The sequence below is a fragment of the Nannospalax galili genome, unplaced genomic scaffold (assembly GCF_000622305.1).
Source record: "Nannospalax galili isolate Female #2095 unplaced genomic scaffold, S.galili_v1.0 scaffold1437, whole genome shotgun sequence".
Classification (NCBI taxonomy): Eukaryota; Metazoa; Chordata; class Mammalia; order Rodentia; family Spalacidae; genus Nannospalax; species Nannospalax galili.
In genome coordinates this window covers 1,995,894-2,017,862 of record NW_008341050.1, presented here as the reverse complement: position 1 = coordinate 2,017,862, position 21,969 = coordinate 1,995,894, and the positions used below count along the sequence as shown (strand labels likewise).

Below are 21,969 nucleotides of genomic sequence, written 5' to 3'. Positions count from 1 at the left end.
CCTCCTTGGCTACAGGAAGCCCACAGGGAGTTAGAAGTATCCTGAGTCCCCAAGCCTGGGTGCCTACCTGTGCACAGTCCTCCCCAAGTTCTTGGCTCCCTGGTACCAGGCCAGTGGCTGTCCTGTAGATCCCAAGCACCTTGTCACAGAACCTTCTGCAGGTCAGAGCAGCCTCCAGGAGCTCTCTCCCACCTGGAGCCTGTTCTCGGCTGTAACTCACAGCGTTGTTCCTCATGTTTCATTATCCTATTTGTTTTCTGATTGTCTATCTCCCTGTTCTGATTGTACGTCACCTTCTAGACAGGACTTAGCACTTTGGCACCCAGCACAGTAGCTGGCACAACGAAAAGGCTAGAAAGCGTTTCCTGAGTAGTGAGCGAGCGAGGGCAGGGCACTGTCAAGAAGTTTCCGAATGTGCCAGGCATCCTTTTTCTGCCCCTGCACATCCACTGTGCCATTTTCTATCTGGGGCCCTGCCACCCTCCAGGATGTTGCTAATGGATGTTTAGCAGTGGTCAGAGTTTGGGGTGCTTCATGAGCCCCAGCTTACCCCCAGGCAATCTACTTGACCCCACTGACTACTCACTGCCCACCACAGCATCCACTAATGAGGCAGAGCCTATGTCATGGTCCTTTGTGTAGAAGGAGGATTTCACTCCATTGGCAAAGACTTGGAGCCCCATGCACTACACAGAGGATAGCAGGGAGCTGGTTACCAGCTTCTCCACCAGGAAGGATGTGGGGGGTGCACAGAGGTGATTATGCATGCATTCTGAGAGGTGTAACCAGGGGCTCTTGGGCCAAGACCAGTGAACAGAGAACTCTCTAAGCACAAGGGCATTTAGGATGAGTCCTGACGAGTGGATCAGAGTTTGGACAACAATTATGGAATTAAGAGATGGGGTAACTCATGGCGAGAAGGCAGTTTGGGGTGTGTCAGGAAAGATACAGATACAAGCACAAAGGCCAGCTGAGCTATAGTCAGACTCTATATTAGGATATTGGTCTGGAATGAATTCAGCAGATACATATACAGCTGTCTGACATGGGTGATGGGAACCAAACTTGGGTCCTCTAGAAGAACAGCAAGCACACCTAACTGAGCTGAGCCCTGTGAAAGACAATCATTTTTGGCATTGGTTTTGCTATCTTTCCCCCAGACCCATCTAAGAACCCTAACAGCTAGTGAAATATACTAGTGTACACATGCAGGTGCCAACTTATCACTTGGTTGAAGTGTTCACCTGGAACCCCATGGAATGCCTAGGTAACCAGGTACAATCTGAGAACCACCCACAAAGCCAGCGGGTCAACCTCTTCCTGCTCCCTGGAGCCATCTGCCTGGCTTGGAGGCCCCAGGAGTCTCTTACAGGAATGTCCACGTGTTCATGTAGCAGGGGAGGGGTGCTTGTGGCTGGGGAGGATATTTTATTCTATATCCATGGGCTTGAGTCACTTCCTTATGTGAGCCATGGTCTGTCACTTGACGTGGCTGTGGAATTTTCAGGTGGCTGCCATGATTGAGTCTAGGAAAGGAGATGGCTTACTAAATGACAGAGAAAGAAGAGCTGGGTGGGATGGAGCCAGGTTGTCCATTGCCTGGGTACACAGAGTGGCAGGTGGGTAATTAGGAGCTGGGTGGATCAGCTCTATGGATAGCACTCAGGCCCTATGCCCCTCAAGACACAAAATAGATTTGAATGGGGTTGTAGAAGGTGGGCCACCAAGAACCACAAAACTTCTGTTTCCTCATTGGTATAAATTCCATCAGCGAGACCAATGCCTGACAGAACAATTTAAGGAGGAAATATGTATTTGGCTCACGGTTTCAGAGGGTTCAGCCCTTGGTCACTCAGCCTTATGCACATGGTCAGAACATCATGGTGACAGGAGCATGTGATGGATGCTGTCCTTTACTTCTTGGAGGACAGGATGCAACAAAGTGTGACAGAAAAGGGTCAGGTGTAATATTCTCCAAGGACCGGCCCCTAGTGACCCACATCATCCAGGTAGGCCACCCCTCCCATCAGATGAGCCTGTGAAGAAGCTAAAACCATAACAGGGGATGGGTTATAAGTACCCACCTGGTAGGAATGTGATCAAAACTAAAGAGATTTATGGAGCTGGGGGAACGGTTTAGCTGGTAAAGTACTTGCCATGCAAGCACAAAGACCCTGAGTTTTATCCAAAGCACAGCAGCTGAGTATGATGGTAAATGCTTATAATCTCAGCACTAGGAGGTAGAGACAGAAAGATTCCTGGGACTTGTTGGCCAACCAGGCTCACCTAAGCAGCAAGCCCCACGTCCCAGTGAGAGACCTTGTCTCTATCAAGGTGGACAACTCCTGAGGAACAATATCCAAGAAAACTTCTGATCCTCAAATGCATGTACTCACACATGTACATGTGTACACACACACACACACACACACACACACACACACATAAGCAAACACACATTCACCCAACCACACACCACAAAGAGAGTTATTCATTACTCCATACCTTGTAAAAGGGCACAGATGCAGCTATAGATGACAGAGATACAAGTGCCTCTCCAGGCTCCTGCTAGGCTTCAAGCACATCTGGTCAACCTGTCCCTAGCCTGCATCAGGGACTCCCAGGCCAGAGGGGCTGTGGAATGCTAAATGCCTACAGGGTGGTTCAGGGAGGGCAGGAACAGGTGAAAGAGGGTGGAGAGGGGCACTAAGCCAGCAACAGAGCAACATGACCTGAGTGGTCTCAGGAGCTGCCTGTGGTTCAGCCTGGGTCAGAGACAGGGCTGGGAATGGTTGCAGAGGCTGTAGACACCAGCAGGAGGAAGAGCTGGTGCAGCCCCTCCCCTCCCCGCCCCTCAGGGCACAGAGTTCTTGCCCTCTTCTCTGCTTCATGCATTTGAGAAATGAAAGCTGTCCCACGCCTTGGTACCAGGCCTATATATTTCATACGGTCATTAGACAGTGACACCAAAGGACTCACAAATGTTCCTTGGTCAGCTTTAGCGGCCTGAGCAGGCAGTGAGAGGACCCCAGGGACCAACCAGGCTCTCTGGGAGTTGTTGCTGTATCCAGTACACCCAGGGAAGGGAGGGTAGGCTGTGGGAGTGAGACCAGCATCTGCATTAGATCAGGCCAGCTAGTCTCCAGGGGCTCACCACCTAACTGGCCTGGGCCTCAGCTACTCCAGACTCCAGAGTGATGGACACTAGACTAGGGGAGCTCAGGGATCCTTCTTGTCCCAACAGTCCAGGTTACAATTCTGTGGGGGCCCCAGATGCAAAGGGCTGATCCCTAGGCTCATATGGGACCTTCTCTCTGGGCAAGAACATGTGTAACTGCCAGCTCTCTTTTGTCCTTCCCTCTCTAGTTTGCTCCCAGCCCCTCCCGTCCCTCTCCTTTTGAATCCTTCTGTATTAGCCTTCTCTAAAGGAACAGAACAATAGAATGAATATATATGTTAAGGGGACTTATTAGATTGGCCTACACAATATGGTCTGGGTAGTCTAACAATGACTGTCTCCCCCTGGAGAAGCCAGGAACCAGGTAACTGCTCAGTCCATGAGCATCAGTCCATGCCCCTGCCATCCCCACCTGGTACTGAAGGCCTGGAGGATTCCCGGAGAGCTGCTGCTCTTCAGTCCACATTGGAAGGCCACAGAAGCTGGGCTCTGATATCAGTGGAAGGATACAGCTTGGCTGCAGCAGAGGAGAAGAACACACCAGTGAGAGTGAAGCCAAGCAGGCAAAAGTGGAGCTCCCTTCTTCTACCTCCCTTTACCTCCAGGCTGCTACCCGAAGGTGTCGCCCACATCTACCATGGCTCTTCCCACCTCAAATAACCTGGTCAAGAAAATCCCTCCTGGAGGCTAGAAAGATAGTTCTGGGGTTAAGAGCACTGGCTGCTCTTGAAAAGGACCCGAATTCAGTTCCCAGCACCCACATGGCGGCTAATAGCTGTCTAACTCCAGTTCCAGGGGACCCGACGCCCTCTTCTGACCTCCACAGGCACCTTGTACAACACATACTTGCAGGCAATACACTCATACATATAAAATAAAAATAATAAAAAAATACAGGTGTGGTAGTGCATGCCTTTAACCCCAGCCTCAGGAGGCAGAGGCAGGTAGATAGATCTCTGTGAGTTCAAGGCCAGCCTGGTCTACATAGCAAATTCCAGGCCAGCTGGGGCTACAGGGAGACCCTGTCTCAAAAAGAACAAAAATAAACAATAAATAAACTAATGCATAAAATATTAAAAAAGAAAATTCCTCCCAGCAACTTGGCCTTTTTTGTTGATTCCAGGTCTAGTCAAGTTGAAAACCAAGATCAACCAAAACACCTTCCTTCCACCTCCCTTTGCAATCCCCTTTCTCCTCCCCACCCCCTTTCTTGCTAGATGCTGTTTATTTCTTGGGGTCAGAAAGCACCTGTCCCTGCTGTGTGTCAGTCAGAACCTCCCCACTCTGCAGCTTTTCTAGCCCTTTCCTCATACATCAGGATGCTAAGGCCCCAGGGCATATTGTTTGGCCCCATAGGTGACACTCACCTGGAGCTGGGGTCCCTACCCCATTCTAGCCCCCATCAGGGGATTCCATGACATAGTCAATTTTCCCCCAGGTAGAGGCAGTGATGACCCTCTGATGACAGTCTCGTGACACCCTGTGTGACAATGCTGGTTTGTCATTATAACTGAGGACTGGAAGGCCCGGAGTTTCCCCACCCTACCTTTACCTCAATCCCTGGAAGGGGAGAGTAAAGGGTGCCATTGGGGGAGCTGTGTTCTCTTCTCTCTTAGAATACCCAGGCTCCCTTCCTTCTAGAACAATCCTCCTCTTGGCTTAGAGGTGGCCACTCAGAGACTAGCAGCATAGCAAACGACATGAGGCTCAAAACCAGCTCAGTTCTGTTTCAAGCTGTGAGCCTTGAGTAAGCTATTGACTTTCATCAAGCCTCAGTTTCTCCATTCATCACTTGGGTGGTTATGAAGATGGAAAGAGCCGTATGTGGGAGGTACCAGTTACTTGTAATGGCATTGTCAGGAAGAGTAGCTCAGTCACTGGGGAGACACCCTCCAAGGAACCAACCCTGGCTTTGGGGGTGGGTTCCATTGCTGGGCATCTCCCCTGCACTTATTCAACATGCATGCTAGAAGCTGTGACCAGCCCTGTACCTGGCTGGGGTTGTGGTGGGAACAGGGGTCTGTCTGCACTGTCTTGGGCCTTGGATGTGGGTATAGTGAATGGAAACTGGGCACAAGAAGCAGTTCCCTGAAAGCCAGCAGTCCAGAGCCCTCGGAAATGGCATCTTTATGAATAGCCACATTTTCCGGTTAACTAAGATCTTAATTCTTTGGGTATAAACATATTTTTCATTTCATTCATTTGGGATAGAAATATATTATTCATCTATCTGCCTTCTGGAGCTGAATATACCGAACGTGCATTAGCTCTCTCATGAAAATTCAGGTTTATTATAAAGAACGTAGAATTTAATAGATTTCATAGAATCTGGGAGCTTTAAAAGGAACCTCAGAAAATATTGAGTAGAAAGGCGTTAAATGTATTTTTAGCTGCAGTCTTTATTCACAATGCCTTCTTAGAGAGAAGCCTAAGAGTAAAGAAGATGTGAGTGGCCCCAAGGTCAGCCTGGTCCTTTCCCGATGGATACATGGGGGCAAGTCACAGCTGGCCAGCTCTGGGACAGTGATCTGGGAAGGGACCAGAGGCCATAGCTAGGATAGTGCTTGGTGTAGAGGGTCTGCTGAATATGCAAGATAGAGGGAAAGGAGGCAGGAGGGAGAGAAGGGAAGAGGATGGGGAAGGGAAAGAGGAAGGGGCGGGAGAAAGAAAAGAATGGGGAAGGGGAAGGGGAAGGGGAGGGAGATGGAGGATGGAAGGGAACGGGTGGGCACGTGGCCTCCTTTAGCCTTCACTGAACTGCAGCCATGTCTGTGGTGAACGGACGATAGTACCAACCACAGAAGCCACCCCCAGAACTGCTGTCATCTTGGGGAAGAAGGAGAGGCAGACCTCAGTGGGGTCCTGAAGGAAGAGCATCAGACAGGGAACAGAGGTGGCCCATTCCACCTCTGCCCTCCTCACATCCAGATCATAGTGGGGTTATCTTAGCCCTGAAGCCCCTGGGCCTCGGTTTTATGATCTATGGGATGGGTGGAAGGGTCCAGCCTCCTCATCTCTCATGGATGGTGGTGAGGGTCAAATAGGCCACCATCTGCAAGGACCTTCTTGAAAACATGAAACATCTGTGACCCAGCTGTCTCTGGTCATCACGTGGCCATTGTCACCATCATGAGGCTGGCCTCTCCCCTCTAGCCTCTTTGACTGCAGGTGACAAGTGCTTAGTGAGCCCAGCCTAGGTAAAGACCCTGATGAGGGGGGACGGGGGGTCTTCCAGAGCAAGCTACAGGAGGGCAGAAGCTACAGGGTGCTGAAGCACCAGGGCTCAGCCCTGCCCTTTTCCACTGTCCTCTGGGTGCAGCTCCATCCTCCCTAACACCCTGGAGCCCCCAAGCCCCCTAACCCTAGCTCCACTCCCTGGAGAAAAACACTTCATCACTTGTTCCAGAACATGGCCGTCTACTCTGGTGTGCAGTGGATCATTGCTTGGGTCAAAGATGGGACCAGAAATCCCTCTCCAAGGAATATCACATCTCACTAGAAGCTTTGGGAACTGAAGGGGTGGGGGCAATCAGCAAAAGAATCCCAAAGCTGGCCGGGGGAGTGGGTGTACACCTGTAATCCCAGTGTTCGGGAGGTTAAGTCAGCAGGGTCGCAAGTTCTAGGCCAGCCTGAACTACATAACAAGACTGTCTCAAAGAACAATAGTAAAAGAACCCACCAGATGGCTGAAGCCATACCCACCATCCTGTATGCTGCTTTGCTGTAGGGACCCTCCCCCAGCCCACCTAGCCTGTCTCAGACCAGGACGGGTGGATAGGCACTGTTAAGAGATTTCTGGAAGAACCATGCTCTCCAGCATAACCTAACAGCCTTCTGTGACCAACCACTGAGCACCTTGCTGAACAATGTGACTCTAGGCAGTTTGGCTGGACCACAGGAGTTGTATGCAAGTGACACAGGTTGCCCTTTCTGGGTCTGGCAATAACAACTCGACTTCTCATTTTACCCCTGCAGGCCACAGACAATGACGTGGGCACCTTTGGGGAAGTCAGCTACTTCTTCAGTGACGACCCTGACAGGTGAGCTCCTGCTCCAGCCCCTTGGCAGCTGCTTCTTGCTACTCATGAGGTCCAACAAACCACTGAACCTGTGGGTGCAGTTGCTAGTCTGGCCCTGATGGCAGTCAGTGGGCCAAGCCCCTTAGCTCTCTGGGACAGGGTTTGTCTGGCTGTAGCTTGGAGGATGGAGAAGATTAAATCTATGAGGTTAGGAAGCAGTGACATCACACACCTCCATCCCTGCCACCAGCAGCTGCCACTGACATTCCAGACCCTACTCTGTACCAAGTGCTTTGTCAAACACTTTCTGTGCATTGTCCTGGGTTATCCTTACTACCAAGGGCTGGGGGAACTCAGTGCTCAGCACTGCCGTCACTACCATCAGAAAGATGAGAAAACTCCAGCTCAGACAGGCTGTTATGTACAAAAATTCACTAACAATTCACAGAACTGGTAAGCGCCAGGGCCAGGCCTTTGCACATGGCCCTTAACATCAGAACACACAGTCCCTAGCAGGAAGTGTCTCTCAGTGGGCAGCAGGCACTAAGTGGATCACTTGTCTCACCCCCCCCACCCACCCCACCCACCCCGTGCCACTTTGCACATTGTAGTAATATAGTGCTTGGCTAGCTCGGGCCAAGTTGTCAGTTTATCAGAGTCAAGGGAAGGCCTGTCATTTTAACATGATCAAAGGCCCAGTTGAATTAGGAGGGCAGGTCTGCTGCTAAGAATGAACAGCCTAGGGCTGGGGAGATGACTCAGTCAGGAAAGGGCTTGCTATGCAAACATGAGGACCCGAGTTTGATCCCTAGAATGCTAGTAAAAAGAAAAAGAAAAAGCCAGGCATAGTGGTTCATGCCTGTGATCCTAGTACTCCCTGGGTAGGCAGAGATAGGAGGGTCTCCTGGGGTTCACAGGCCAGTGAGAGACCCCCATCTCGAAAAAACAAGGTGGATGATATCTGAGGAATAAAAGCTAAGGTTGACCTCTGGCACACATTCTCTGTCTGTCTCTCTGTCTCTGTTCTCTCTCTCCCTCCCTCCCTCCCTCCCTCCAGCAAAGTAGGACAGTATGGGTTTATATGTGTATGTATATTCTCTCTCTCTCTCTCTCTCTCTCTCTCTCTCTCTCTCTCTCGCCAAATACATTTGAAAGCCCAACTGAATGAGGCAATCTGATTGTAAGCTTGCAGTGCAGGCCCCAGCTGTCTGTATGAATGATCAGGAAGAGACTGGGACCCTGGTAGGTGAATTGCTGCATCACTGACCACTCTGTGACAGATGCTTAGCACAGGGGGAGGGGGAGCCATAGCAGTGGCTGGACACACAGGGAGGTGTAGCTCTCAGAGGCTCTGTGTTTCTGGGGCCTCCCTAGAGATTTTGAATCTCCCATCTCTGGCCCCAGGGCTTCCCTGTCCCCTAAACTGGCATCTTCTAGGTTTATTGACTGGCAGCTGCTGACCAGGCAGGGCATTTATGCAGTCCTGCTAGCTCACATGAGTACCCAGAGGGGATGCTTAAAGGTGTCAGACGGATAGTCTGACTTGCTGACCCTTGTGGTCCCCAGAGCACATCTTTCAGCCTTCTCCCCAAGGCTGGGTCCCTCCAACAGATGACAAGGTCAACTCCAAGAGAGGACCCACCATCCATCTCCTCATGAAACACTTGGGTATAAAACTATCGGTGGCAGAATTTGTACCCTAAGTTCTCCAATATCTAAACATGTCCAATGGGCAGAAAGTCCTGGTCACAGAGGGAACCTCTTATCTCAGTCCCCACCCTCTGCAACAGTTCATCCATGGCTTGCTTTGACCCTGGTGTCTTCTCCCCACTCCCTGCCTGGCACAGGTTCTCACTGGACAAGGACACAGGGCTGATTATGCTGATTGCCCGACTGGACTATGAGCTCATCCAACGTTTCACCTTGACCATCATTGCCCGGGATGGAGGTGGTGAGGAGACCACAGGCCGGGTCCGGATCAATGTGCTAGATGTCAATGACAATGTGCCCACCTTCCAGAAGGATGCCTATGTGGGTGCTCTAAGGGAGAACGAACCCTCTGTCACACAGCTGGTGCGGCTCCGGGTAAGGCCTGGGAGCCCTGCGTTTGCTCATTTCACCCCCCCCCCCAGTTCTTTCTGGGCACCTTGCCTTCAGAACTTTGGTGGGAGGTGCAAACCTCCCATCTACAAGCTGGCGGGGGTGGGGTGTCCTCTGAGCATCATCTCCATTCAGAGTGTCTGTCTCCACTCAGATTTCAGACCATTTAGCATAAGGACATCCCCATCTCCCTGGCAAGGCCATGGAGTGGCGCATCGGTCCCTTGTGAAACACCACATCAACGTGTCCACAAAGGGGCTGGTGAGATGGCCCAGTCACTGAGGTGTCTGCCACTCAAACATGAGGAATTGAATTTAATCCCCAGCACCCATATACAAGCCAGGTGTGGTAGCTTTACCTGTAGTCCCAGCACTGGGGCAGAGATGCAGGAGGATTTCCTGGGGCTTGCTGGCTAGCCAGTATAGTCAGTTGGTCTAGTGAGAAGCCCTGTCTCAAAAAATAAAGTGAATGGGGCTTGGAGAGATGGCCCAGCAGTTAAAAGTACTTGCAGAGGACCCAGGTTCAATTCCCAGCACTCACATGGTAGATCACAACTGTCCATAATTACAGTTCCAGGAGATCCGATGCCCTCTTCTAACTTCTATGGGCACACACACAGTGCACATACATGCATGCAGGAAAAACATACATATAAATCTTTTTTAAAAGGTAGGAGCTAGAGAGAGAGTTTAGCAGTTAAGTGCCCTGGCTGCTCTTGCAAAGGACCTGAGTTCAGTTCCCAAAAACCACACAGTGGTTAGTAACTGTCCATAACTCCAGTTCCAGGGGACTTGACACCCCTTCTGGTCTCCTCAGGCATTGTATGCACAGATGTGCTTAGATACATGCAGGCAAAATACCCATACCATACACATAAAAACAAATTTGTTCTGCAATGTTCCATGAGCCTTAGTTGTAGAGGTTCAGCTGTAGATGTGTCACCTAGTACAGACTGCTGCTGCGCATGAAAGAGGATGACTGACATATGGTCACTAGATGTGCTGACCAGACTCCAGTGGACCCATTTATATTGAAGGCCATTTGGGCACAAATGCCTGAATAAATAAGACTTAAATGTATGGCAGAATACATGAGGTAGGACGGATGCGGAGGCATGACTGGGGAAGGGGGTCTAAATTTGATGAAGAACTGCTGTATGAAAGGGTGCACTCACATACGTGCAGGCAATACACTCATACACATAAAAATAAAAATAATTAAATAAATAAATAATAAATAAATAAATAAATAAATAAATCTAAAACAACAAGATGGAGAGTAAAGGGGGAGACACCTGATGTTGACGTCTGGCCTCGTGCGCACTCACACAGGTGCACATATACATATAGAGTGTCCATAGAGACCACAGGCTCCAATCCCATTTTGTAGAGGGGGAAGTGGGGCAAAGATGGGCTGAGAAGACACAGCATATTGGCAGAAAAGCAAGGCTACCCTCAAATGGAAGCTGTGCTCTGCACACACACCCCTGCAGCACATCTGTACTGTCTGTGAGCTCTAACTACAGACTTCATGTCCCCACCTCCCTTCCCACATAACTTGTCCTAAGTGACAGGACCCAGGGTCTATATTTGGAGCTTGTTTCTGAAGCAGACAGTGATGAAGGCAGGGGCAGTGGGTGGGCATGGGTGCACAGAAGGTAGGACATATGCCACCCAACATAGCATGACTCCCCTAGCAGACCCTGCCTTTCCCTTCCACTCAGGCCCAGATGTGCCCAAGGTGCTAGAAAGCCCTGGAGGCTCTCTGGGGTCAGACACATTGTGGAAGAAGCTAATCCATTCATCCCTACAGTCACGGGGGAGGATCCCTGACCCCTTTCTGACTGCTTTCTTCCCTCATTGTTTACATGTACCATGCATTTATTAGGGACCTGCTATATGCTGAAAGATATACTCAAATCATAGGGTCCTGCTCACATTCAGCTGATGAACTAATTACAGTCAACAACTAATAAGAAATTACAGTGGGCACAAGGGGACTGGTGGGATACATAGCACAAGGGTCCTGGTCTTAGTCTGTTTTCTGTTGCTATAACACAATACCCAAGACTGCATATTTTATAAAGAAAACAGAGTTTGTGTGCATGCATGTGTGTCTGTGTCTCTATATGTAGCTGTGGAGGCTAAAATCCAAGACTGGGTGGCTCCATCCATTTGACCTCTGGCTACCTCACAGTGTGGCAGATGGCATCATGACAGAAACGTGTGAGGAAGCTCATCTGCCAAGATTGAGATAGCAATTCAATCTTGAGAGAACTAACCAGGGTCTCTCCATTACTGGTGACAAAGCCTCCAGGGACCTGACCACCTCCCACTAGGCCTTACCCCTTAAAAGTATCACTGTTAATGCACTACCCTGGGACCAAGCCACCAGTACATGGACCCTTGGGAACAAATTACATCCAAATCATAACTGGCCCTACCTTGGTCTTAAGGTCAGGGGAAGTGTCTATGGGCTGAAGTGTTGGGGCTAGGACAGAGGGTGGGGACATTGGCATGCCAGGTATCCTCTGAGAGAGCCTGTTGCCACATCTCAGCCCCAGCCTTGCCTCTTGATTTCCCAGTCCACCTCTGTATCCAACAAATGAAAGGGAGAGGGTTTTGTTGGGTATGGACTCACTGAGGAATGAGGGGCTCCTCAAGGTCTTGGGCCAGGAGGTAACTTGAGAGGCATCAGCCAAAGAAGGAGTCTGAGAGGGGCCAGCCTGCCTTCCTTCCTCCGTTACCTGACCCTGGGCCTTCTGAAGGCTCACTGGGGCCTGTCTGCCCTGTCCATTGCAGGCAACAGATGAAGACTCCCCTCCCAACAACCAGATCACCTACAGCATCGTCAATGCCTCTGCCTTCGGCAGCTACTTTGACATCAGCGTGTACGAAGGCTATGGAGGTGCGAGTGGGACAAGGCTGAGGGTCCAGCTGGGAGGAGGGTTGGTGGGCCCCTTGCACTCACAGCACCCCCCCCCAGGGCCAGAGGCATTCTCCATCTCCCACACACCCTGCACTTCTCAGGAAGCTACCTGCCACCTGTGGCTTTGGCAGGATATGGGCAGATGTCATGCCTCCCCACGGCCAACAGCTATCTCACACCAACCAGACTTTTGTCTGGATCTTGGGCCCATGGCCAGCCATGCAAGTATACCAGAAGCCCGAGCTGAGGAGCCCATGGAGGAGACCGACTGGCTGAGCCTCCCTGTCCTCTGAGCAGGTCTGTGTGGCTGCCTCTCAGTCTTCTCGGCCATAGCCTTTCCATCTCTAAAGAAGTGGGACTTAGCCAGGCATGGTGGCACATGCCTTTAGTCCTAGCACTCAGGAGGCAGAGGCAGGCAGATCTCTGTGAGTTTGAGGCAAGCCTGGTCTGCATAACAAGTACCAGGCCAGCTGGGGCTACAGGGAGACCCTGTCTCAAAAAGACAAAGGAAAAAAAAAAAAGAAGTGGGACTTGGGGCTGGAAAGGTGGCTCAGCACTTAAGCACCCTGGCCACTTTGCAGAGGACCAGAGTTTGGTTCCTAGCACCCACATGGCAGCTAACAACCATCTGTAACTCTAGTTCCAGGGGATCCGACACCCTCTTCTGGCCTCCATGAGCATTGCATGACACAGGTGCACTTACATGCATGCAGGCAAAACATTCATAGATATTTAAAAAAAAATCTTAAGAAATGTGACTGGCATTAGTGGACTCAACCTAGAACCAGGTATGTGTCAGACAATCACTAAACCAATTGAGGACCAGGAGGCTTTTGACACCACCTTGGTACAAGGGAAGCCCTGGCTGACTGGGTGGCTAAACTGCTTACATAGGTCCCTGCTCTTGTCATTCCAGTGATCAGTGTGAGCCGTCCCCTGGATTATGAACAGATCCCCAATGGGCTGATATACCTGACAGTCATGGCCAAGGACAATGGCAACCCCCCTCTGTACAGCACTGTCCCCGTGACCATCGAGGTGTTTGTAAGTATCCAGGGTGCTGGCCTTGCCCTTCCAGGGTGAGGTATGATGAGGGTTTCCTGGAGTGCCAGGGGTCTTGCCTCTACCCAGTGGTACAGGACCCCACATTTTTAGCTGTCCCCATAGCTCAGACTGTTCCAAAGCCTGTTTCTAGCATGTCTCTGCCATTACTGTAGCTACTGTGCCATCTGCTTACATGGCCAGAGAGACCCTGGCCCTGGAGCTCAACAAGAGATGAACTGCCCTGCTTTGGCTCCAAGCAGGTCTTCAGGATAGCTACTCTCTGGGGAGCAGGGCTGGGAAGAGCAGGAGGGAGATGGTAGTGGACCTCTTCCTCAGCAGCCATAGTCTGTGGATTCCAAAGGAATGCTGGGAAGGTTATCATCCCTCCTCTGTCTCCCTCTATGTCCCTCTCTTCCTCTTTTTCTTCTTCTTTCTGGTCCTTTGAAGATCTAAAGGTACCTAAACGCAATCTGCTGCCTGTCTGACATGAATATCAAACATACCTTGGTGCTTTCCTGTCTGAAATTATCAATCCCCAAATCCATCTCCATGCCGGCTCATTTGCCACATACCGCTCCCCAAGCCATGTCAGGGACACAGACCGTGGCCTGACAAGCAGGGCCCACAGGTCTTTCTCTCCTGGGACCCCCACATGCTGAAGCACACACCAGCATGCCCCCTCCCTGTCTGCAGCAGAGGGTGATCCCACGTGGGTGGGAGTTAGTGTTCTACTGGCTTAAATCAGACTGTCAGCTGGGACATCTACAGTGGTGTAACACAAGTCAGCAAAGTCCCCAGAGCAGGCTCGCTGGCTCGCTTTCCTGTCACATGATCACATCTCCCAGCCTGGCCTTGGTTTCCCCATCCTGACCATAGCCCCCAACGCTGTCCTTCTGGCCTACCCAGGCCTACCTTTCAACCCATCACCTCTGTTGTAGGTTCTGTCTGCACGTGAGGACATGAGACCAGGGGGATGTGGAGGGGAGTGATACCAGAGCCACACCCCAGGTGACATGGAATGAAAGAGGACCTTGGTTCTTCCCAGGGCTCTGGAAGCATGTGGGTTAGAACTCAGCTCCACTACCCACTAACTGTGTGTTCTGAGCTTCTAGCCACTTTAAATCTCACTTTCTTCATGTGTAGACAGGAATGATCATGTGTCTTCCTCTTGTGTCACCATGAGAAGGACTTGAGATCATGTCGACAGCCCCTGGCACATTAGCCATCATTACAATGACAAGACAGTCATGCATCCTACGGACAGCAGCATATCCAGCCTGGCTTTTGTACAAATGGGAACACTGGAGAGCAGAGGGTCTGGGGCGGGTGGGGGGACTATCTAGGCTTTGGGAAGGGGAACTAGGAGGGAATAAAGTTAGGCGGGTGTTCTAGTTTTGCTCTGTTGCTCTGATTGATCAAAAGCAATTGGGGAGGAAAGGTTTATTTGACTTATGCTTCCAGGACATAGTCGATCACTGAGAGAAGTCAGGGCAGGAACTCAAGCAAAGCAGAATCCATGGAGGAACACTTGCTCTCTGGCTCACTCACAGGCTCATTCTCAGCCAGCTTTCTTATATAGTTATAAGCCCAGGCCCAGCTGCCTAGGGATGGTACTGCCCAAAGAGGGCTGGGCCCTCCCACATCAATCATCAATCAATGCAATCCCTCATTGACATGGCCATAGACTAGTCTGATCTGGGCTATCCTTCAACTGAGACTCCCTCAGATGACTTGGCTGTGCAAAGTGACACTAGTACAGGGAGATTTAGGAAGGCAGATTGAAGTGGTCCACTCTGGCCTGGACAGGTGCTATTAACCACATGGAAATTACAACATGCTGGGCTTCACCTTCAAGCCACCTTCCTGTGGTACAGTCTCTTCCAGTCTTGTTGACAGAGGAAGCCGAGGTCAGTGGTGCTGCCTCCTTCCAATTTATCAGTGACGGAGCTGGGATTTGAACCTATACCTGAGGGATTCCTGAGCTGCCATTCTCTCCATGTTCACAGACTGAGAAATCTGGGGCATCCTCAGCCTCAGGTGACTGAGCCCAGGGCTTCTCAGAGACCCTCCTGCACAAAGTTATCTATATGGAACGGGGAGGATCTTATCAAAATGTAGTTCTTATGGTTCACGTCTATAATCCCAGCACTTGGGAGAATGAGACAGGAAGATGAGTTTGAGATCAGCCTGGGCTGAATAGTCAATTCCAGGCCAGCCTGGACTACAGATTGATACCCTATCTCAATAAAACCAAAATAAATAAAGTACAGTTCTTACCTAGTGAGCCCAAGTAGGGCCAAGACTACTCTTGTCAGCCCCTGCTGGGGTTCACTGTAGACTATCGCTGTGTCCAGTCAGGGGACCACTAGGTATAGCCAGACTGCCCACAACCTGCCCTCAGGACAGTTTGAAATCCAGACCCTTTCCTGCCTGTGACACAGTTCCGGGAGGGACCTGACAGGGCCCCTCTTTTTACCTCAGCCCCTCCAGGGGACACAGCAGGCGGAAGTGGAAGGACAAGGGCTGGGCTGTTTTTCTGCTGCAAATGAAAGACTAGGTAATAGGCAACTGTCTCCGCCCTGATTCGAGAGAGTGGACACTCCGTGGGGGGTGGGGGGATGAAGATAAGTGGGTACAAGCTTGTCCACTCTCCACTAGGCAAGCTGGCAGGTCCAGCAGAGCAGAAGAGCTCCCCCAAGGGGCCGTCAGCAGGGCCCACAGGGGTCTGTACTTCCTTTGAGTCTACCCCAGCCTGCTGGCAACAGAAACAACTGGCAACAAAGGCAGGTGCCACCTTGGCTGTGAAAGAACATCAGCTTCAGCTCTTGAGCAGGGCATTTGGACAGCATAGTCAGTCGTGTCTAAGGACCACACTTGAAAAGGTCACCGCCTTCGGGTTGATTTTGCACATGGGTGATTTTTAAGTAGCTGTCACTGGGCTAAGCTGCCTCCCCCTTCCGCCAAAAGGATTTTCTCTGAAAAAAAAAAAAGAAAGAAAAGAAAAGGAATGCCCAGCTGGCGAGACTGCAGCAGGAGAGTAGCTGACGGAGTTCTTCCTGCTCCGGCTGGGGGTGGGGGAGAGACAACCGGAGCTTCTGTCTCTGGCAGGGAGGAGCAGGTGAGAGGGGCCAGGTGATTCCTTTTCATCCGCTGCTTGTTGGTTTTTAATAAAGAAGTCAAACTCGGTTTGTAGATTTCCCATTAGGGGACAATAAGCTTTTATAGAGGGAGCCACTGAATTAGAACTAATAGCGAGTGCAACGCCAGGATCCGGGGAAATATCACCGCTAATAAGTTTCCACCTCGTGCTCTGTCGCTGACATTCTCTGTGTCGTTTCGTGCAGCCAAGCAGAAGTCTCGATGTGTGTACGTGGGCCACTTGAGCCCATGTCAGGGGCCAGGGTGAGGCCCAGGGAGCCAAAGTGAGGTCCAGATGGCCCATAGGGACATCAGACATCAGGAGAACCCTGAGACTGGCAGTTCCTTAAACCAGCATTCGCAGGCTGGAGCGGGAGACGGGTTTGGGAAGAACTAGAGCACAATATGGGGAATCTGTCATATAGCAGGCTGGGGTTGTCTAGAGTCCCAAGGAGTGAACAGCCAGACAACATGGTCCCATCCTCTCCTGCTTGCTCAGGAAAAAAACACCGCAGCAAAGAGATCAGCAAATGCAGGTCCTGTCCCCTAGAAGAGTCTCCAGGTCCCTGAGGTCTGAGGTCCCAGTAGTGGGACCCACTGAACACTGTGGCATGAGATTGGGGGTGGTAGAAGCTGAGGTACTCAGTGAGCTCCTGAGCTCTGCACTATGCTCCTGAAGTGAGGGGAGACATGGGAGGCACAGAGATGAGAGAGCCAGAGAGGCTTCTGTGAAGAGGGCGGTGGGGAGAAATTCTTGGTGAGTGATTGCAAAAGCAGTTGGCGATGTTGAGAGTCTCAAAGGCAGGGAAGACTTCTCTGATTGAAGAGTTCTGGAAGCTTCTAAAAGAGCTGTGGGCTGCACCTGGCGCTGGTTTTTCCAACACAGGGCCTGTCCCTGCCTGGTTCAGTCCCTCAGCCAATATTCCCCCACCCCGCACACACACAAACATCCATCCCCAGTTGCTGCAGGCTGAGCCAGAGGAAGAAATGCTCTAGAGCTGGCAAGTGCCAGGCTCCAGGCCAGGTTGGCACAGGGGATAAGAAGCTGTTGTTCATGTGTAAGAGAAGGGTCTAATTGACCCCATCTGCAGCCAACCCAGGGCTGGAACCCAGGTCTGACTACTACCTGCCCCTGCATAGTTCAGTATCATAGGAGTTAGATACTTTGTTCTCCTTTCCTCTTATCAGAGCTTCTAGAACCTTCTACCATGGTCTTTACTGAGATGGAAGGCTAAGTAGGCTTTTCCTGCAGTGGAACAGATGAGCTGAGGGTAGAAGTATTGGAATAAGCCAGGAGTGGAGCTGGGAAACTGGGCAGGAGGCAGGGAGGCTGGGGGTGTAGACCAATGAACTGCTGCCTTGCACGGTCTTCATCTCTGGGTCCCTCACTCTCCATCCCAACTCTTGCATGTTTCCCCAGTGCCTGTCCTTCCTCCTTGAACATGATCTGCCAGAGGGACTGCTGACCTTCATGATACTATAGCCTCTAGTTATACACATAGAGGCGAGAGGTCCTTAGGATCAGCCTGCCCATCCTGCCCTTTGGTGCCCACTTTTGGTGGTTGGTCTAGCTGCCTCTCTGACACCTGCAATCTGTCTACTTCCCTTCTAGGATGAGAATGACAACCCTCCTACCTTCAGCAGTCCTGCCTACTTCGTCTCTGTGGTGGAGAACATCATGGCAGGTACAGCTGGGGCAGGGGCAGAAGGCAGAGAGACAGGCATCTGCAGCCTTCTCTGTCAGCTTCCCAGGCCAGGCATCCATAACAAGTTAGGGGTGCCTTTGGGGACGTATACTTACTTCTAGCCTACTATGTGCTGGACCAGCACTGGGCACTGGGTCATGTTCACCTGCAGCCAGGATAGTGCTATGTGAATAATGGCAGATGATCAATTATACAGTCTTGATTGATGAATCTAGAGTGGTGAGTTCTGAGAGTTGGTACCATGAGGCAGGTCCCAGGAGTCATGACTTCAAGAGGATTGCTCTAAAGGGTGGCCTTGAAGTATGTTCCTGTGTACTCATGGGAGTGGAAAGCCCAGTCTGAGCCAGGCTTATAGCCACAGGACTACTGGCTCCACATATGGACTCCAGAACATGGGCTCTGTCCTTAGGCAGGCTGGCGGCCTCACCTTTACCCCTGAATGCTCTCCTCAGAGAATATGCCCACGGCAGGGACTACTGAACCCTGGAGGAGTTGGGGACAGCCGGTATCCAGGACAGCTGGACTTAGTGACAAGCTGAAATCAATACAGCTGGAGTTAGAGGACAGTTAGAATCAGACACAACTGGCTACCTGGAGTTTGGGGGTAGCCTTCTGTGTGCCAACATCTCCTAAGTGGAGCTTCTGGGTACCTCTTCAGTACGTGATGATGAGTGAGCTGGGTGCCAACCCCACACCTCCATGCCCAGCATCCCTGAAGAATAACCCTACTAAAGAGCCCTCAGTGCTGTCTAGGAGCACTCTGTTAAGGAGGGGACTGTCACTGTGACACCTAATTCTCTTCCCGTTCTCCAAATCAAAGAGCACATTAGCGCTGTGCTCTTGCTCAGGACAGGATGGAGAGTCAGATTGGAGTTCCCTGGTCACACGGAAGGGACCTTCCCAAGGACTGCTAGTCTTCAGCACAGGAGCCGCTACCAGTGCCACAGTTGTAGACCTCAGGCACCCATGTGCTTCACCCAGTGAGCCTTCCCAGCAGCCCCACAGTTAGACCCAAGTTGACCTATCTGCAGAAGAAATGTCTGAGGCACTTGCCTAAAGGCCATGGGGCTCTGGCCTGGGGCTGGCACTCAGCCTCCCACCAATTTGCAGAGCTGTAGGTAGGCTGGGGGCCAGGAGGGTGCTTCAGTCCAAAGCCCAGGTAGGCGCAGCCTAAGGACAAGCCACTTGTGGGGGTCTGGCCAGGGCTGCAGGGATAGAAGACCTCCCACACCCAGGATTTCACATAGATGGAAATGAAGGTAAAGGCGAAGGTCTTCACTGGACATTAACAAGAAACTAAAATCCCTTATAAATTTCCCTGTGAACTAGATAACATAGGACCGAAATTGGATGCAATGAATGTAGAATAATTTAATTTGGAGCTTTGTTTCTTTGGACTCGAAGTGAAAGCTGATGGGTCCGTGTGGGTTTGATCCACAGGCTAACCAGGCAGGGTAAGGAGGCAACATGTACTGCTGAAGGCTGGGCGGGGGTGCGGGTGGGGATCCATCCCAAGCCCAGCCTCACCTCCATGAAGACCTGAGTTCACTCTCATCCCTGGGGGGCCCTATCTAGTAGGTTCTACACCTTCCTGAAGCCTTAGTAGTCTCTAGAGGATCTCAGGTCCCGACTCCAGGGACTGGGGACAAGGTAAGCAATCTCCTGCCTCTTTATCTCCCCAAAGGAGCCACAGTGCTGTTCCTAAATGCCACAGACCTGGACCGTTCACGGGAGTATGGCCAGGAGTCCATTATCTATTCACTGGAGGGGTCCTCGCAGTTCCGCATCAATGCCCGCTCTGGTGAGCCCCCAAACCTGCTGCTCTACACCCCCAGGCTACCCTCCCTGGGCCAGCCAGGTGCCAGGGTCTCCTCCCATGCTGTCACCTGTTTCAAGGATTTGCTTCTGTAGAATTAAGAGAACGTCTATACTTCAACAGGTCCACCCTGAACTCAGGATAGTAGAGGGATACAGCAGTGTGGGCAGGTGTCCTTGTGACAATTCTGGACCCAGGCCCCTCCATATTGTGGCTCCAAGTGCCCTGTGGGATAAGAAAGAGACCAAGGGACATTGTGTGAGGTGGAACTGATGGGCCAGCCTGGAAGGGACATCTGCTACTCCTACCCATTTTGACCAGAGCAGCCAGGAGCCACCTTGCTGCCAAAAAGCTTCGGAAACAAAGTCACTGCATAGTAGTCACCTTCCAGCAACATCCTACCCTGGGCAGGGAGCTGGAACTCTAGGTATACTGGCCATCCCTGCCACAGGTGGTCAGTGGTCCAGTAGGACATCAAGCCTTCCTGTCATGTATGCATGCCTCCTGTTGACATTGGTCTTCCATCTAGCCTCTGTGCCCTTTCTCTGGAAGCTCTGGTAGCAGATGGCTGGTATTGCTGTGCACAAGGATAAAGACAAAAGAGGGAACCACGGCCACATGAGCCTCTCCTTCCACCTTGGGCCCTCCTCCTACTCCCAGAGCATCCTCACTGACAAACCACATTTCCAGGAAGTAACAGTCAAACCTCAGGATCTGCATGGTGTTGAGTCTAGGAGCCTCCATGGATAGCAAAATACTGCTGTCCCTTATTTTTTTTAAAGTGCATGATATTTGTGTATAACCCACACATCTCCTCCATATCATTAAGTAATCTCTCTGTCACAAAGAATGCTTCATACAATGCATATACTATGTAAACAGCTGTTACAGGGCTGGCAAGCTGGCACAGTAGGTAAAGTGTTTGCTGTGTAAGTGTGGGGACCTAAATTCAGATCCCCAAACCTCACATAAAGGTAGACATATAATATATATCTGTAATCCCAGCATTTCCACAGCAAGATGGGAGGCAGAGATAGGAGAATGTAGCTCACAGACCACATAGCCTAGCATTCGTAGCAGCAAACAAGAAACCCTATCTCAAAGTGGAAAGCTAGAGCAGACATTCAAAGTTGTTCCCCCGCCCCCACACACACATCTTTTAGGGGACTGATGATGTAGCTCAGTTGATGCAGTGCTCGCCTAGCATTCATGAAGCCCAGGTCCCACCTCCAGCACTGCATAAAACGGGATGTGGTGGTACACACCTATAATCCTAGCACTCAGGAGGTGGCAGCAGGAAGATCGGAAATGCTAGGTCATCCTCAGCTACATAGCAAGTCTGAGGTCGCTCTGGCCTACATGAGACCCCATCTTACAAAATAAACGACAAAAAAAACTTGTATTGTGTATAGAATAATTACAAGAAAAAAATCTGTACATGCTCAGTCCAGATGCAATTTTTAAAGCATTTTTGATTCATGAAGAGTTGAATGTGCAGATGTAGAACCTGCAGTTAGAGTCTCAGCAACATTTATTAATATGAACCAGGTGCCCAGCACCATTCAATTACCACTACCTTCTCATTTCCCCTCCAGCATCGTCCCCGTTTTCCAGATGAGAAAACTGAACACAGGCAAGGCTAAGAACTTGACCGAGGATTCTTAGAGCCTAACTGGCCGACCCCAGAGCCAACCACTGTCAGCCACTGGGTTCTGTGAAGTTTCATTAGGGCCACTTCCCCATCCTTCCTTGGGTAAGGGGGATGGGGAGGTCAGGTCAAGAACTCCCATTTGCTGCTGCTTTAACACATTCCCCCCATTCAAAGGTGGGACTGTTTTCCTCTGAGGTCCTTCCTTGGTCACATTAGCCAGGCCCACTGCACAAAGGTAGCCTTAATTGAATCTAATTTCCCAAATGAGAAAGGCCATTTATCATATAGACAAGTACATGTTTAAATTTTTTTCTTTTTCAGTCTTTTTGAGACAGGGTCTCCCTGTAGCCCCCGCTGTCCTGGAACTCACTATGTAGACCAGGTTGGCC

At 50.9% G+C, this 21,969-nt stretch overlaps 1 protein-coding gene across 1 annotated transcript in view; it reads left to right on the top strand.

Moving 5' to 3' along the window:
- The window catches only part of Cdh23 (cadherin related 23), a 426,621-nt gene that overhangs the window by 273,625 nt on the left and 131,027 nt on the right, over positions 1 to 21,969 (top strand). The window contains exons 15-20 of the mRNA XM_029565149.1: positions 7,154 to 7,218; positions 9,045 to 9,282; positions 12,099 to 12,204; positions 13,142 to 13,269; positions 18,020 to 18,092; positions 19,798 to 19,914. Coding sequence (XP_029421009.1) covers positions 7,154 to 7,218; positions 9,045 to 9,282; positions 12,099 to 12,204; positions 13,142 to 13,269; positions 18,020 to 18,092; positions 19,798 to 19,914 — 727 coding nt within the window. The remainder of the gene's footprint in view (positions 1 to 7,153; positions 7,219 to 9,044; positions 9,283 to 12,098; positions 12,205 to 13,141; positions 13,270 to 18,019; positions 18,093 to 19,797; positions 19,915 to 21,969) is intronic.